Here is a 19,444-nt window from a genome sequence, read left to right as displayed (position 1 = left end):
TAATTTTTAAAATCGAAACTGACTTTTAAACAGAAATTTTATATTTAAATAATTTAGGGCCTGTTTTTATGGAAAAGGGCTAGCCCGTTTGCCGAGCTAGCCCGGAAAACGAGCCAGTTTTAAAATTGCGTTTATAAGAAATTTTGCCGAAAAAATAAAAAATGATATCGAGGTTAGCCTTGCTTTTTCTAGCAGGGCTAGCCTCTTTATCGGTAAAATAATAGCTTTAAAGATGGCGGCTATCGACAAAAAAACACATTGCATTTTAACAATATGTTTAACTTGTGTTATAACACAAATAATGCTTCTTAAAAGCCTAATAGTATTATACAAGTTTCACAAATTTAAATTTGATAATTTTTTAAATATTATTCTTTTACGAAAACGATCAAAACCACTTTAAAAGATGAAACAAGCAAGAGAGAGGCGCCTTAAAAGAAAAAATTGTAGTTGCTGGTTTAAAATTGGCAGAACTGATTTATGGTGGGATAATATAATAACTGGTGTAGCTCCAATTGATGTATGGAAAACAAATTTTAGGCTTTCACGGTTTCTTTTCATGAATTTGGTTTCAGAGTTAAGCCCTTATTTATCTCCATACCCTTTTTCGCCTAACTCTAGAGCTCTATCAGCAGATAAAAAAGTAGCTTTTACTTTATATTACTTAAAATATACTAGATCTTTGGGAATGGCTGCAAATACTTTTGGAATTGCAGTATGCACTGCTTCTGCTGGTAAAATTTTAGTTTGTAAGGCAATATCAAAGTATCTTGAGCCAAAGTATCTATTTCTTCCAAGAAATCAAACTGAAATGCGAAATAAAGTATCAGAGTTTGAAAGTAAATTTGGAATGACACAAGTCTTTGGATGCATCGATGGCACCCATATCCCTATTCGTTTTCCATTAACTAACTCACAAGATTTTTTTTGCTATAAGCAATATTTTTCTCTTAGTGTTCAAGCTGTATGCGATTACAAAGGCTATTTCATGGATGTTGAGTGCATGTGGCCAGGAAGTGTACATGATGTTAAAGTGTTTGCAAACTCATCAATAAATATGAAGTTAAGAAATACTATTCTTCCTCAAACGTTTCAAAAACCAACAAAAAAAGCAGAGAAGATACCTAATTATTTTATTGGTAATCCAGCCTATCCATTACTACCATTCTGTATGAAAGAATATGAACATTGTTCAAATAATGAAGAGATAATTTTTAACAACATGCTTAGAGCAGCACAAAATCCTATTGAGTGCGCTTTTGGTCGCCTTAAAGTTAGATGGGGTATTTTAACAAGAAAGGTTGACCTTAAACTGGAAGCTGTTCCTACTGTTATTTATGCCTGTTTTGTATTGCATAACATATGTGAAAAAACAAATTCTTATGTTGACAACGACCTAGCTAAATCACAAACAGATCTCATTAAAAAAAACGAAAAAGAATACAAAAATGTACCAAACCCAATATATTCTATAAATGAAGCTGAAGGATTAGTTATACGAAGAACTCTTACAGACTTGATAAATTAAACATACACACAAGCACACATACATGCATATATATATATATATATATATATATATATATATATATATATATATATATATATATATATATATATATATATATATATATATATATATATATATATATATATATATATATATATATATATATATATATATATAATAAACATCTTGAACATTATATTTATAAAGACTCTTTATAAAATTATTTGTTTTTATTTTTTCTCAATATATTCGAAAGTGTTTCTATCTTGACAAGTATTTGTTGGTAACACTAAGGGACTAAATTGCATTTGTGAATATACGTTAGGTGAATGTTGATAGAACTGATTTTGGTTTGCTGATTGTTGTTGAGTTTGTACTATCATAGCTTGTGCCAAAAGCTCAATAGAACGACTTATGCCATTTCCCAGGTCAGTCATTGATTTACTTAGTGTTAATACTTTCTGTGAAGCACTTTGTCGATTCTTGCATTGCTTCTGTCATCTCTTTTCTAAATTGAGTATCGTCTCTAGCTTGTTTAAGCAGTATTTGGTCGCGTTGGGCGGCGCTTAAGTTTCGTTCTAAGTGCTTTCTTTTGTTGTCAATGAGTTTTGGTATACAGCTTTTTCTTTTTTAGGGTTATTAATATTTTCTACAGTATCACTGTTGATGACTAACTCTACCTCTTCTGATAATTCTTGATCAATTGAAAAATGAGTTTCTTCGGTTTCAATATAATCATCCCCTTTAACACCAAATATAAGTGGTTCAATATTGGCTGAACTACCCCAAAAGCAGATGAGCTGGTCGTAAAACTCAAAAATAGTTTTTCCACTTCCACTTCGACTTCCACTAACAACTGCTTTCGAAAGCGTTTGTCGAATTTCCTTCAATTTTTCTTGAACTCGTTTAATTCCTCGTTTTATTACTTCTTTTGAGTCCTTTCCATTTAAAGTATTGATGACAACAGGCCCATAATACAACTCTTCATTTTTATTATAGATCTCTGCCATAGATAAGCGAACTTCTCTATATAAACCAACTTTATCGGCATCAAAGTCAAGGTTTTTATAAAGCATCCTTGCTTTATAGCTGATAGCACAGTTTATAAGGTTCTCTATCATATTATGATCCCATTTGAAGTTTTTTCTTTTTGTTTTATCAATAAAATCAGCCATTTTGAGTGAGAGTTGCAGCTATATAAATAAAACTGTAACTAATAAAATCGAAAATTAATTGTAAATTATAAAAGTAAAGCAACTAAAATTTTAAGTACACGGAAATTGCCAGTTTTATTATTACATTTATTATTTAACGCGGAAGCTTTTTTTTGAAAAAATGTAAGAATTTGTACGCATGCGTACAAATTTATATAAGAAATTAACCAGCCCGTTTGCCGAGATCTTGGCAAAAAACAGTGAGATATCGCTGTCCGGGCTAGCTCGTTTATTTATATAAACGCAAAATAAGATTAAGTTAAAATATTGATGACGTCGATATCTCGGCAAACGGGCTGGCTCGGCAAACGAGCCAGCCCGGTTTCCATATAAACAGGCCCTAACATGTCTAAAAAAAAAATGCGTCATTTTATGATTACATCATCTATTCAAATTGGTACAAAATTTTGCAATACAGATGAAAATAATTATTTTAAAAGCGATCATATAAAACCAATGATATATTGTATAACTAGATGTCTAACTTGCGGGATTTTATTGGACAAAAAATTAAGCCGCTTTTTTTTGTTTATAACAATAGTCCGCCATTTGTAAAAAGGACAAAAGCTGAAGTCGAAGTGTCTTGTCATAATTCGGAGACGTGATCATTTAATTGAAATATGTTGTGGTCAGCAAAATATTATATAGACGCCGTTATAGTTTGGAATCGCCTTAACTACACCACACCGTGTGTTTGGGAAAGAGGATGGGGGCGGGGGTTGCGGTAAGTTTCTTTACATCAACTTATTTGAAAACCAAATGGATAAATTGCTGAACTTTATTTAAATGAAAATTTCATAAAAATAATCTTTTACAATTAACTGTTATAAACGTTCTTTATATATACATACATATATATATATATATATATATATATATATATATATATATATATATATATATATATATATATATATATATATATATATATATATATATATATATATATATAAATATATATATATATATATATATATATATAAATATATATATATATATATATATATATATATATATATATATATATATATATATATATATATATATATATATGTATATATATATATATATATATATATATATATATATATATATATATATATATGTATATATATATATATATATATATATGTATATATATATATAAGAAATCAAGCGAATGGGCAAATAAAAGTTTCTTACTTTATGAGTTCTATTTTCCCAAAAAAGTTTTAAAAGTTTCGAAGGTTTCAGATTATCAAAAGCGAGAAAAGATTATAAACGTAAAAAAAAAAGTTTAAAAAATTTGATTCGCAACCGAATGGAATTACGTTCTATTACGCGTACAAATTAAGTACTTATTTAAAGTTTGTTCTCTAATGTAGAAAATGTTTTATACTTTGCGTTACGTGATATATGTAGGTGAAAAATTAAAAAATATTCCTCGAACATATATTAACAAAAAGTTTTTTAAGATTTTGGAGCTTCTACACTCTTAAACAAAATCAGGAAATCGCTGCATTTAGGCCCAATTGATTTTTAGGCGTTATCGCCTGAATTTCATGGAATTATTTTTTTCTGAAAATCAGGGAAATCAAGCCTTCTGAAAATTAGGGATTTTTGTTGCACTGAAATTCAGGAAATGTATTATTGTATATTCAGGAAAAATATTTCACCAACTCGGGTTTTTATACCGACATAATATTTATTATATTGTCGGCATTTTTATTGTAGATAAAATTGATTTTGAAAGAATTTCGCCATTGCTGAATTGAGTAAAGTTTTTGCACACGCCTAATTTAACCTGCGAATAAAAAAATATATTATACTATGTTGTTCGTGTACTTCACATTCATAATTTTTCGACTATTAATTACTTAAATTTATGATAGAATTCATTATGATTTCATTAATCATGTTATTTAGTTCTTACTTGTAGGTAGAGATAATTACAATAGTTAAAGTTAAAAGAAGTTTATTAATATAATTACCAACATTACAATGCATTTAGTACTATTTATATTGTACACTTGCGTGGATAAATACATGGCTTACACTCGATCTGACCAATGTAGTGTAGCTTGAAACATTTGTCAACAGCAAAGACCATACAGTGCGACTCAATAATTTTGTTTTCTATAACGACAAACGATTGGGTAATGTTGCCAGTTATACCCAGTGCAATAATTATTGGTTGCATAATTCTATCACTTTTAATTTTCTCAAGAATTTCATTCATTGAAGTTCCATTCTAAAAAAAGGTAATATAAATATTAGAGTGGTCCATTTTAACATGTCAAATTTTTTTTTGTTTAAATTAATGAGACATGTTGACTTATTTCTTCCTTTTGGTCTAAAATCAACTGTGCAAAGTTTCAGGTTGAAAAAAATATATATTTAGGGGTTTCTAAAGCATATCAAAGTCTAAAATATTTTGTGGTTTTGCAAAAAAATTTTTCAAAACTAGAGTTTTTGTGCAGACTGTGTATTTTTTATTGTGTTTAATCATTGTGTTTCATTATCAATGTAAAAATATTGTAGAAATTTCTTATTCATTCAGTACATGTCAGCACTATACTTAATATACTTCTAGAGAAACTATTACATACAATTTTAAACACCCTTTTTTGGTAATATTATAATTATTAATTACTGAATTAACTTTTTGAATTAACATTTCATTCTTTTTAATAGAACTTGCTTGCATAAGTTATTGCAGGTCAAATAATTTAAAATAAACAATGGCTAAAGCTGCAATAAATATACCAACACGAAAAGCAACAGAAATATATTTGATTGGGCAAACATTGGAGTATTTTGGTGAGTGATTCCTTCCAACAGAAAAAGATGTTCTAAAGCGTAGTTTCTTCTTTGGAATCATTGTCAAACTGCCAAAAAAAAGAGCGAATAGAGAAAGAGAAGAATAAAATGGAAGCTTAAAGATGCAACTTGTTAACTCGACACTATCCTTTTCAGACTTTGAGTCATCTGAACATGGCTCTCCTCAAAGACGTAATCGAAGATCAAAGCGATCAACTCATTCCATGAAATTGAAACTGACTCCAGAGTTGGTGTCTGCATTGGACCGTATTAACATTTCAGACCGGCGCACTGTTCACATTTTGAATGCCACAGCAGCAACACCTCTTAGCAACAGATCAATCTCCAGGAGCTCAGTTCGAGGTGCTAGTATACATAGCAGGGCCATCACAGCAGCGACCGTGAGGGATTCCTTCATCAATGAAGTTCAACTAAAGAATACCTTTTTATTATTACACTGTGATGGCAAGTGTAATACTAAAAAGAACAATGGGAATGATTGTGTTCTAGTTTTGTCACGTTTTTTTGCATAATTTGATTTTCAATAACTTTTCAGTGATTTTTAAATTTAAATATGTCTTAAACTTATTTATTTGTTCCTGCAATTTGCATTATTTTGATAATATGATTAATTTAATCTATAGTTATTTTGTAATTTTTCACTGCTGAGCCAGAAAATAAAAAGTAAATGAAAATTACACAGTATTTACACTGTGGCATCAACTATGAAACTTTTATAGCATTGAGCAACCTCGAAATACAGTCCAAACTATGTAATATTTTGCACAGTGGCTTTTAAAAACATAATTAACATAACAAACAACATGCCTCTGCAATATATGAAACTTGACTTTTTTGGACCACCCTAACAAATATATAGTTTATGCATTTTTACATTTTGAACAAATTTAACATAAAATATTGACAAAATAAGATAAACGTAGCTATTGCTTACCGGATAAAGCTGGACAAATTGCTTGCACACTTCAGCAACCGAGGCACGTTGCCGATTTCGCATAGGCACATTCAGCATAAGCGGAAGGAATAACAGAGCGTATTCTTGTTTGGTTTGTGTAAAAATGTTGCCAAGTACATACATTACATACACATAACAAAAGTAATTAAAACAATATAATATAATTTTTATAAACTTAATAATAAGTTAATTTTAACTTATTTAATGATAGGATCTCTATTTAAATTTGAATAAAATTAAACAAACATTTACTTTCAAGTAGGTTGTTGTCAGCTGCTATTTCATCAAGTAATATTGCAAGGTCGGTTGACAACCCTCTGCATTTTACTTAGGCATACAAAAAGATCCGTGAAAAACTCTCCCAGTCTCCCAGTCCCTCCACTAGCCATTTGCTGTTGGGTGCACTTCTGCAGAATTCCTCCTCAAACTAAATAATTTAATTAGTTTTTAAGATGAATCATTAATGTAAACAACTAGCAAACAGTGGCAACTTACAATTTCATCAACTAACGACACAATAATTACTGAAAGCAGATTAAAAGCCTACCGCTGATGAGTAAATATTTCTTAATGAGGGAAATGATAAAAAAATTGTTTCTATTGGAGGTCTTCCTTCCCTAACCCAAAGACTGCGACTTGCATAAAATGATCCCATAATAATATTTAAGCGATCCTCGTTACGTGTCTTGTTTATAAGTTCATGGGTTAGCGCCCTTTCATCTTCTGTAAAATACTCTGATGAAAAAAAATTTAAAACATTAAAAATGCCAATTAAAGAAACTATAATCTTTTACTATATCTTTAAACATATTTTAATACAGCACTTAAATACACCAGTACATATATATAGGATAAAACTATGAATAAATCAGGATGAAAATCAAGAAATAAATACATAAAAACAAATAAAACTTACAAGTAAATCAATAATTGTTACACTATTATTGAATACAAATTTTTCAACTATAGAGTTATCCAAATAAATATATTTTAAATACACACTTAATGCAAATGTTCAATCTATAAGCAAACAATTAAAACAAAAATCTCCATAACCACTTCTTAAGGTTGGAATCTCCATAACCACTTCTTAAGGTTGGAAAGCGGTTTATCACCTCCATTGCCAAAGACTTTTTTTTCTCTGTATTGGGAAAGCTGCAAAAAAAGAAAATTAATTCTGTTGTGTTTAATAACCTTCCTATTGCTCCATTTATTTTTTGCAGTAAATTTTTCATAAATAAAAACTTAAATCTAAAATAAAATTTATTTTATTTAAGATTTGTTTTATTTACTGATTCAAATATTCGAATACAATATTCAAACATTCAAATACTAAACAAATATAAGTATCTGAATAAAATATCATATTAAAGACTTTCTAACCAGTTGTTATCTTTTACAAGATTTCCAACAATGATACGCACAAAAAGGTCCTTCATCAAGACTAACTGCCCGGTTCGTTCATACTCAGACAAGATTAATGCACCTTTAGAGTGATCTTTCAACATACCGTCAATGTCCTTAAAAAATTAAAATTCACTTTTACAATATTACAAATAGTGAAATATATACAATTATATAAATAATTTCAAAAAAAGTTTAAGCTTCAAACAAAATTATAAATATATATGCATTATTGATATAAATTTAATAACAAGCATAACTCACAATACAGCATTTAACAAATGTTATAGAAAAAAATAATCTTTTGTAGCAAATGCAAGCTAATAATCTATTTACTATGCTTGTTAATAAATATAAAAATTTTATTAAAAAAGCTTAAAAGTTTCATTTAATATTATTTATTAAACAAATTTCACTCACAAACTTATATTGACATTGATATGACGTTCTAACAGAACTGCTAACAACACTGGAATTTATTTGATTCATTGTGATTGTTGTTGTAGGTACAATATGCTGTCTTATATCAGTAGATGCAGAGCTTTGTAGTTGTTTATATGCTTCGTTGGAATTGATATGGCAAGGAGGCTCCACATTCTATTATTAAATAAGTATGCTAAGAATAATGTAAGTTTACACCTTAGTTCCAGTCTTCATCCAATATTGAGATAAGAGAGAGAGAGAGAGAGAGAGAGAGAGAGAGATTTATACATAGTTATTGATAATTTACACAAAGTTATTGAAATAATAGAGAGAGAGTTTTAAGACAAGTATCATAGACAATCTTAAAGTTAAAGCTACAAATCTATCATACAAAGAAATATTGCAAGAGTACAATATTACATCACTCATTTTATTTTAAATCTTTATAATGTTACTGATTAGTTATTTTAAAAAGAAAGTTATTCTAAAATTTTGAAAGTTCTTTGTTACATACAATTGGAAATTGTCCGTAAAATAGACTAAATAGAGGCTACCTAACATACTGATATATATATATATATATATATATATATATATATATATATATATATATATATATATATATATATATATATATATATATATATATATATATATATGAATATAAATACAAAAAGTATTATACATATATATATATGATAAATATTATACATATATATACATTAACAAAATTGAATAATTAATATTCAAACTTTATTATTTTTTAATTTCGAAAAATCCTAAGTCAAAGAAAAGCACACAAATACACATGGTATTTAAATAAAACAACTCATTTATAAACTCATAAGTATGTTTTACAAATCAAAATATTTAACCAAATTATATCACAATTATATGTTATCTGCACATAGTGTGTGTGACGCAATAAAATATGCATAAAGTGACAGATCGGATTATAGCAAGTACCCGAAAAAACAGGATGATAGTCAAACAGACTATCAAGCAACAGCTGACAGTTTTGGTGTCATCACAAGATACAGTGTAACTGTGTAGGTACTCATCAAACTGAATCAGCCTAAAATTATGGCATAACAAATGAGCTTTTTTGTCCATGATCACAATCTTGTCTATACAAATAAAGTTTGGCTCCCCATGTTCTTTAATGTCTCCTATTAGTGACATTCCAGGTTTGTAAACATTACCATAGGCTTCAATAAAATTTGCTAAATATACAACAGCATGTTTTTCTGCAAAATGTGATGATATTGTTTCTCTATTCAGCACAAGATATAAAAGCGTTTCTGTAAATGTGCCCACAACAAGGCTTTGTTTAAAACCTGTTTTTTTCCACCACTTACTAAATTGTGCAAGTTGATGACGAAATGCAAGAGTGTAGGCAATGTTACAAAAACTGCACACAATGTGGGCTAATCTCTTAAAAAAATTGTGATTGGCTTCAAAACGCTTGCACCACATCTTGGCTAATGGCTCATTTTTTATGATTAGACTTGGATAATGTGTAAGTCTGTGGTGTTTGTACATTAAACTCTTATTAGGAAAAAGATTTTTGAATAGGGTGTTATGGTCAGAAATCAAAGCCGCTAAATATGTCATGTCAAATTTGTGGACTGCAGGTGAAAATATAATATTTGAAATTTTTAACAGTAGCAGCAAAAGTTTCCAGTGTTTGGAGTTACTTGGTACTTTATCACCAATCAACAAAGGCAGAACAATAAGTAAAGTCATTTTTTGACTAGATCTCTGTCCCAGAAGAGAACTGTTATCTTTTGATTGATTTTCAGTTATCAGACCGGGTTTTTTGTCTTGTAATGTTAATCCATAAGGAAAATGTCTAAGACAATTATTTAACAAATTTAAATCAAAAAGATGTTGAACGTAAATAAAATTATAAAGAACCAATTTGATTTCTAAAGGAGCTATACCTTCTAAAATATCATGCATGATGTGCCCAGTATCATTTTTAGCCGGATGATAGTACTTAAGTTCTTTTAAAATACTTATAACTTTTATTCCAAACTCAGCTTTACAAACTTGCTGCATAGCTAGTTTGTTAACAATTTCCTCATATTGTGCTACAGTTTGTTGAAGCGTTGGAACTTCTGTAATAATGCTTTGCATTGTTTTTTTGTCAGCTGTGCAAAAATCACAGCAAGAGAAAGATTATACATAGCCTAACAGACTATACATAGCCTAAACATGTATGAAGTCTAAGATTGTCTCCTGTAATTTGACCATGAATGCATCGCACATGTCTTGAAGTAGCATCATCATCAACTTTTATTTGAAACCCATCCTCCATACACTTTAAATTATCAACAATGGCTCTTAAAACTGCATTAATGCCATATTTTTTTATGTCATTGACATATGTTAATGCAATTAAATGTACATTTGCTAAATTGGAATTAAAAACAGCTGGAAAATTTTTCAGAATAAAGTAAAATGTTCCAAGCTTATGTATGGACGCTTTTGATCCTATAAGATTTACTGTATCTACTTCATCATAATACAGTTGAATAATAAGTTCGTGGGTGATAAAATTAACTGAAGGCAAAGGATGGCGATTTCAATGCGCTTGGTAATTACTTCCATCTTGGTAGTCCCATAAGATTCCACCTTCAGCTCTATTTTCACTAAAAGTGCAGGCTGACCAGCAATCAGAGTGTCTAAAAATATACTTAAGGGTTTTGCTGATAGGCACAAACATAAAAGTGTCTTCTACTTGAACTTGCTTGCCCACCTTTGTTTCCCACCGATGTCCCAATACAATTTCAGTAGGGATATTTAATGCACCAACCCTTTCTAGATATGTACTCAGCTTTTTCATAGTATCAATATTCTGGAATGGGTGTTCAAGAGCAGCAAGAAAAATTTCTGCTGTGTTTTTATTCTCTAAATAATTCATAGTAAATACTTCGCTGACTTTATGTTGCACAGCACAAGCAAAAACAGAAAACACCTCATCCAAGCCATTACGGATAGGACCCCAAATATATTATATTACATATAGGACCCCAAATATACGAATTTTAGCTACTGACAGATTTTGAAGTTTAGGTAAGCTTTACAAAAAGTACCACAAAATCCGAAATAATTATTTTGATCTGAAATTTTGGCAATGTTCATGAAACATGTTTAGCAACGTACTGTCAAAATTTTATTAAAATTGGAGATGGTAGTGCGGGGAACTCTGGACCATTTGGCGTGAAATGACCCTACAACACAATAAATTGGAAAAAAATAAATAGAAATACAATACAATACAATACAATACAAACAAGAAACATTTTGCCAACAAACAAAAAAACAACAGCATAGAAAAGTAAATGAAACTGACTCATTAAAAAATAAATTAAAAATTTTGATCAATGTATCCAATTCATTCTTCGTTAGTTCGAAGTTTGTTTGCGTAATAACTTTGTTATTGTAATTCGATTTCTTTTTTTTTATTATGATTATTATTTAATTTATTTTCCTTTTTTTATCTTCCTCTCTTCTTTTTGGTTTCTATGCTTCTCCTTTATCTATTCTTTTTTTTTCTATTTATTCTTTTTTTATTTTTCTATGATCTTATTCTATCATATTTTTTTTTAACTTTTATTCAAACATTTAATTTTTTAAATATAAAATATGCCTTTATAAAAAAGCTTCCGCCATCGTGGAAGTCATTTCATTTGAAAGTAATATTTCATTTAAACTGTAGTCTTTCACGTTACGGTGAGTAAATTATAAATGAGTTAAGTTGATGAGATATCAAAATAAAATTTTTTAACAGTTTTTAACAGTAAAGAAATTTGGTGAATATTAAAATTTGTTATTTTGCCTTTCCAGGAGGACGGCGGGGGGGGGGCAACTGTCCTTCCTTGCCCTTGCCTGCCGGCGCCTGTATATATATATATATATATATTTATATATATATATATATATATATAGATATATATATATATATATAGATATATATATATATATATAGATATATATATATATATATATATATATATATATATATATATATATATATATATATATATATATATATATTTATATAACGCTAGATCAACTTTAGGTGGCCTTTTGTTAAAAACTTTACTGAAAGTGGCATTTTACAAAAACTCCAAAATTTTCTAATAAAAATGCTTTTAATGAAATCAAGTTGAAAAGTAATGTGAAATGTATGTTAAGTAAACAAGAATGTTGTATGCCAAAAAAAAATTTGAGTTAAAAAAAAGTCCACCGAGCGTTTTTTCATCAGTATAGGTTCCACTTAACGAAAATAATTACGTTATATCAACTTAAAGTGGACTATCTCAGATTTACCTAATATTTTATACAATAATCGAAAGAGTTTAATTTTCGAAAGTGGATTGCGTCAAAATTGTAAAGATGAAATTATACATGTAAATAATGAAATTATAAAACAATGAAATTATACTTACGGTATGAAATGGAGACTGGGTGGGATAATTCTTTTAAAGTAAGGTTTATTGAAACATGTTTGAAAACTCGCTAAGAGTAAATTTTTTTAAAACATGTATGAGACTTAGCATAAAGTGGATGTATTTATTAGATGTTTGAAAATTCGTTTAAAATGGATTTATCTAAAATGTGTTTTAAACTTCGCCTAAAGTGGCCTTTATTAAAATATGTATGAAAAATTTGCCTAAAGTAGATTTATTTTAAAACGTTATTAAAAACTTCTCTTAAAGTGGATTTATTTAAATTATGTTTAAAAATTTGTTTTAAAGGGGTCTTTATTTAAAATGTGTTTGAAAATTCATCTTAAGTAGAGTTCTTTAAAAGATGAATAAAATTTAGTTTAAAGTGGATTTATTTAATACATGTTTGAAAACTTTCAGATTAGATTAGATTGTATTTATTAGAACAAATAATACATGTTTTAAAGGACACGCTGGTCCATATCAATGGACACTAACAACATGCCCCAATATAAATAAATTATGTGACAGCGTGCAACATCGAATAAATAATTTTTGTACAACTAAACAATAAGATACGCAGTTAACGCTGACATCTTTTCAAAATTGATTGAGTTAATTTTACTCTTAAAGATATTGATATTATCTGCAATAGCAGCATCGAAAGGCAACTGATTCCAAATGTTCACGGTAAGAGAAACTAAATTAGCGAATCTCTTAGTCAAAATTGCTTGTGCGTTTTATATTTATATCTGCTTTTTTTTAATTAATATTTAACATCGCTTAAAGTGGAAATAGTGAAAATAGTAGAAAATAAAGTACAAATTTCTACATGTATAATAAAGGTAAATCGAATTTTATAAAGTCAAAACAATAGAATTTTTTTATGCGTTTAGATTTAAACGCACGAAAACTTCTATTTTTCCAGAGTTTTGTTTTTCCTTTAATAATAAATAAAATACAAACTTTTTTTCCTAGACTGATTTTATTATCTAACTTTATTGAACAAAATCCGTTTAGACATAAAAGTTTTTACTTTCTTTGTTATTGAAGGAGAAACAAAACTCTGATGCTTACTAAAAATGATGTTACTTTCAGTTATATTTAAAACGTTTGGAAACTGCATCACTGATTATTTATTATGAAATAAGTTTGATTATGTTTTCGGAGCCTGCAATCTCGGACGTAAAAATTTTTGCTTTGACTTCTAACTTTCTATGTAACACGTTATTATAAAATAATGTGTTTCATAGAAATAAGTTTTTATAATAAATGAGGCAAATCCTTTTAATACATATATTATTTATACTAATAATTTTCGTAATTCTCAAACTAAGTAAATAAAGTTTTAGTCATTTTTTAAAAACTGTCTAGTTATTTTAAAAAAATGAAAGAAGGAGTAGGTGGTTTTAGTAAAAAGAAAATATTCACTATAGGCAGGGTTGTCCCAGAAAAGAGTATCAATCTTAAAACAGTGGGGAAAGGAGGGGGGGGGGGGGGTTGGCGTATCTGTTTTTTTTCGAATAAGGCATAGAAAATATTTTTAGCAGACTATTAAAAATCAAATAAAAAAGGCCTTATTTGCTAACATTTGCCAACTACATATCTAATGTCCGAGTTTGTCTACTATAGTTGACAAAGTCGGACTGCTGCTATCTGCTGCTATACTATTAAGCAATCTGCTGCTATACCCTTAAGCAATATCAATGACATCCGTAATGGCTTGGATGAGGTGTTTTCTGTTTTTGCTTGTGCTGTGCAACATAAAGTCAGCGAAGTATTTACTATGAATTATTTAGAGAATAAAAACACAGCAGAAATTTTTCTTGCTGCTCTTGAACACCCATTCCAGAATATTGATACTATGAAAAAGCTGAGTACATATCTAGAAAGGGTTGGTGCATTAAATATCCCTACTGAAATTGTATTGGGACATCGGTGGGAAACAAAGGTGGGCAAGCAAGTTCAAGTAGAAGACACTTTTATGTTTGTGCCTATCAGCAAAACCCTTAAGTATATTTTTAGACACTCTGATTGCTGGTCAGCCTGCACTTTTAGTGAAAATAGAGCTGAAGGTGGAATCTTATGGGACTACCAAGATGGAAGTAATTACCAAGCGCATTGAAATCGCCATCCTTTGCCTTCAGTTAATTTTATCACCCACGAACTTATTATTCAACTGTATTATGATGAAGTAGATACAGTAAATCTTATAGGATCAAAAGCGTCCATACATAAGCTTGGAACATTTTACTTTATTCTGAAAAATTTTCCAGCTGTTTTTAATTCCAATTTAGCAAATGTACATTTAATTGCATTAACATATGTCAATGACATAAAAAAATATGGCATTAATGCAGTTTTAAGAGCCATTGTTGATAATTTAAAGTGTATGGAGGATGGGTTTCAAATAAAAGTTGATGATGATGCTACTTCAAGACATGTGCGATGCATTCATGGTCAAATTACAGGAGACAATCTTAGACTTCATACATGTTTAGGCTATGTATAGTCTGTTAGGCTATGTATAATCTTTCTCTTGCTGTGATTTTTGCACAGCTGACAAAAAAACAATGCAAAGCATTATTACAGAAGTTCCAACGCTTCAACAAACTGTAGCACAATATGAGGAAATTGTTAACAAACTAGCTATGCAGCAAGTTTGTAAAGCTGAGTTTGGAATAAAAGTTATAAGTATTTTAAAAGAACTTAAGTACTATCATCCGGCTAAAAATGATACTGGGCACATCATGCATGATATTTTAGAAGGTATAGCTCCTTTAGAAATCAAATTGGTTCTTTATAATTTTATTTACGTTCAACATCTTTTTGATTTAAATTTGTTAAATAATTGTCTTAGACATTTTCCTTATGGATTAACATTACAAGACAAAAAACCCGGTCTGATAACTGAAAATCAATCAAAAGATAACAGTTCTCTTCTGGGACAGAGATCTAGTCAAAAAATGACTTTACTTATTGTTCTGCCTTTGTTGATTGGTGATAAAGTACCAAGTAACTCCAAACACTGGAAACTTTTGCTGCTACTGTTAAAAATTTCAAATATTATATTTTCACCTGCAGTCCACAAATTTGACATGACATATTTAGCGGCTTTGATTTCTGACCATAACACCCTATTCAAAAATCTTTTTCCTAATAAGAGTTTAATGTACAAACACCACAGACTTACACATTATCCAAGTCTAATCATAAAAAATGAGCCATTAGCCAAGATGTGGTGCAAGCGTTTTGAAGCCAATCACAATTTTTTTAAGAGATTAGCCCACATTGTGTGCAGTTTTTGTAACATTGCCTACACTCTTGCATTTCGTCATCAACTTGCACAATTTAGTAAGTGGTAGAACCATACACCTAGCAAATTCGTTTTTCTATGTTTGTTTAAAATTGTATTACAATCAGTTTAGTCAACAACATAAAGTTTTTAAGCACAAATCTACATGTTGCCATTGTTGGCCGACTTCCAATTATCGATAATGAGATCGTGTTTTTAAAAAAAGTAAAACTAAGGAGCCATGATACTAGTCTCGACTCTAGATTACTCTAGAACTAGATCTATTTCTATTTGTTAAAATGTGAACTTATTATAATTGTAAGTTATTAGATCTAGAATGTAGATTATTCTAGATCTAGATTGGAAAATTAGACTTAGTGACTTAGACTTTATTACTTTATAAGGTTATTCAGTGAACTTAAGTGACTAGTTTAGTCAGTAGTGACATAGTCTTAGAACTTTTAATTGTTGATTGATCTATTCTAGACTCTAGAATCTGTGACTATATATATATTATTATATTATGGATCTAATTCTTTCTTTTTTTTCCGTTTTTAGGTCCACAAATTCAAAATGAGAAAAACAACCCAGGATTTATGGAGTTTCATTGGAGAAAATTTTTCCCTAATCGACATACCTATTAGGAATGGGTGTATTTTATATCTAAAATATCAAAGTAAAAAAGCTCTTGCAGAGTCTACAAAGATTTTAACTGAGTATTTGCCAAAGGCTGATGTTGTTAAACTAAAGACTGCCATTAAAAGAACAGATGGTTTTTTAAAATTCAAAAAAGTTCCTGATCGATACTGGTTTGAAATAGTTAATTATTGTGATATGACTTTCAGGTATCAACCAAAGAATTATGAGTCTACTAAAGCAATGACCAGTATAGATCTTAATACAGCCTTTATGGCAGATACTACCAATACAGGAATAGTTGACACAACCTTAGATTTCAACACAGCTTTTGCTGATGCAAATGAAACTCAACATGCTGCGGCAGATGGCATATCATGTACAACAGGCTTCAGCAACCGAAAAGGTTGCCCGTCATGTTTTGCAAAAAAACAATCTCTTCGCCACTCTTGAGAAACAATTCAATTTCTGAGAGATGAACTGAAAATATATGAAAATCTAAGGTTTACAAATCGTAATTTAACTCAGAAGGAAAATAAAAAATCTGCTTCCTTGACAATGTGGAAACAAAACTATTTTCACGCTAAAGACAACCAGATAGTTTTGAAATCTCTGGATTATAAAGAGTACGATAATTCAATAAGGAAGCTGAAAATATCAAACAGTAAGCCAAGAACTCAGTTAAATAACTTATTAGAAAAAAACAGATCTGAAGCAAAAGAAAGAGATAAACACATTAAAAGCATTGAACTTGAGTTCAAAATGGAGTTGGTGAAAGTAAAAAGGAATGTTGTCAACTCACAGAACAAAACCATTATCTCTTAAGTTTGATCTTAGAGCCACAAGACAAAAGTGTGATTGAAACCATGGTAGGACGAGCATATGGTCCAGCATTGAGGAAATGTGTCTACAGGTCCTTAGTTAGCCAAGTACCTATCACAAATATAAGTGATGTTCTAACCCATGTATGACAGATTTTGACTGGGACAGAACTGTCTTCAGTTCCGCACAAATCAAATGTTGCCAGAATGGCTTTTGAGCTAGGAGTGATATCTCTTATTCAGACAGGAGAGGCTCTACATACTTGTGACGTTGCGACTTTGACATTTGATGCCACTACAGTGGTGGACAAACATCTCAATGAATTTCATGTAAGTGTTTACCCACAAAAGCAGTCACTTACCATTTCTACCATGAGACTACCAGGGGGTAAAGCATTTGATTATGACACACACATATTAACAGCATTAAAAGAAGTAGCTGATACTTATGCTGATTTTACACAGATGTCTAGAGTAACAGTTAAAGAAATCTTTTTGTCCAGAATTAAAAGTTGTCTTTCAGATAGGGCACCTGTGAATCATTGTGTTATTGAATTGCTAAAACAGGATATTAATGTTGAACTTCTAGAACTTCATTACAATATGCATCCATTGGACGGAATAGCTACAGCGTCTAAAAAAGCTCTCATTGATGTAGACAAAGAGCTGAAAATTAAAACTGCCACTGGAAAAGAAGGATCTGTAGTGTCTTTTCTGTACAACATTTCAAAACTTAGGTAACTATATCTAATTTATATATTCTTTGTTTTGCAAAACTTTTTAAATAACAAATATGATGTATGGTACTATAAAAAAATATAACACATAATATATATATTATATATATATATATATATATATATATATATATATATATATATATATATATATATATATATATATATATTTATTTATTTATTTATTTCTAAAAGTAAAAACTATTTTTAGATATAGCTTCAAAGGTGAACCAGCAACATTCAAGTCTTTCTTGAGAGAACATGGAGTTGCTCCAGGAACCTTTCTGCGCTATGTTGGAAACAGGGTACATGTAATTTTTCACATGGCTGGAGTTGCTATATTCCATCTACAGCTGCTAAAGTCCATTCTTCAGAAGTAAGAGTTTTATTTTTACAAACTATTGATAGAGCTTCAAAAATATAATTGAAAATCAAGTTAACATTTTGAAATATTTACTTTCAGACACAACAAAAATGTTGTGAGTAAAGCTCTTTTTGTGGACATCGGTAAAGATGGCATCACCTTTCAGCTGCAAGCTCTAGGATTGATTGGAAAAGTAATTACAGGCCCGTGGATGAAACTAGTTTATGAAAATGTATTGCAGAAATCTAATGTTGAACTGGTATTTTTTATTTTATTTTAAAATAATAGTAGTTAAAACTTATTTTTAGTAAAATTGATCACATTTAATTGTTGTCTTTCTATCTTTTTTTCTTAATATTATTTTAGCTTAAGAATATTGTGTACCCTTTTTCATTTATTTTTACATTTCATTAAATTTAGGTACCCATGTTCCAAATTTGTCATCAAAGAATCACCCAGATGAAACAAAATTCCAATGATTTGTTGTCAACAGATCTAGATATTTTTGGGCAAAAATGGTGTTTGACGAGGTGCACAAGTCATTCCTGAAAACAACTGATATAACGCTCCTCAACAAAATAACATCAACTCTTCGGAGTTCTATTGAGCGTGTTGTTCGTAGACAATTGCACAATTATATATCAAAATATTGAAGGACACACTATCAGTACCTGCCAACAATATGCATGCAGAACGTGCTCTTGGCATGACAGACTGTCTACTTAGAAAAGCCCCCAATGCCACTATTGGATATCTAGATTCAAAAGTTAAAGCAAAACTGAATCACACTCTTCAGTGGATTGAATCC

General features: G+C 29.5%; 1 protein-coding gene across 1 annotated transcript; it reads left to right on the top strand.

Annotated features, from left to right (window-relative positions):
• Window positions 1–406: 406 nt before the first annotated feature.
• LOC136082789 (uncharacterized) lies at window positions 407–1,528 on the top strand. The gene has a single exon (XM_065802213.1). It carries the CDS (start codon window positions 407–409, stop codon window positions 1,526–1,528), a length of 1,122 nt encoding a protein of 373 aa, XP_065658285.1.
• Window positions 1,529–19,444: the final 17,916 nt, after the last annotated feature.

This window comes from Hydra vulgaris, chromosome 07 (genome assembly GCF_038396675.1).
Source record: "Hydra vulgaris chromosome 07, alternate assembly HydraT2T_AEP".
NCBI classification, from domain to species: domain Eukaryota; kingdom Metazoa; phylum Cnidaria; class Hydrozoa; order Anthoathecata; family Hydridae; genus Hydra; species Hydra vulgaris.
This window is presented reverse-complemented; position numbering and strand designations above follow the sequence as displayed.

Excerpts from the sequence above, each read along its gene's own strand:
- LOC136082789 (XM_065802213.1), top strand. The coding sequence starts at position 407 with ATGAAACAAGCAAGAGAGAGGCGCCTTAAAAGAAAAAATTGTAGTTGC.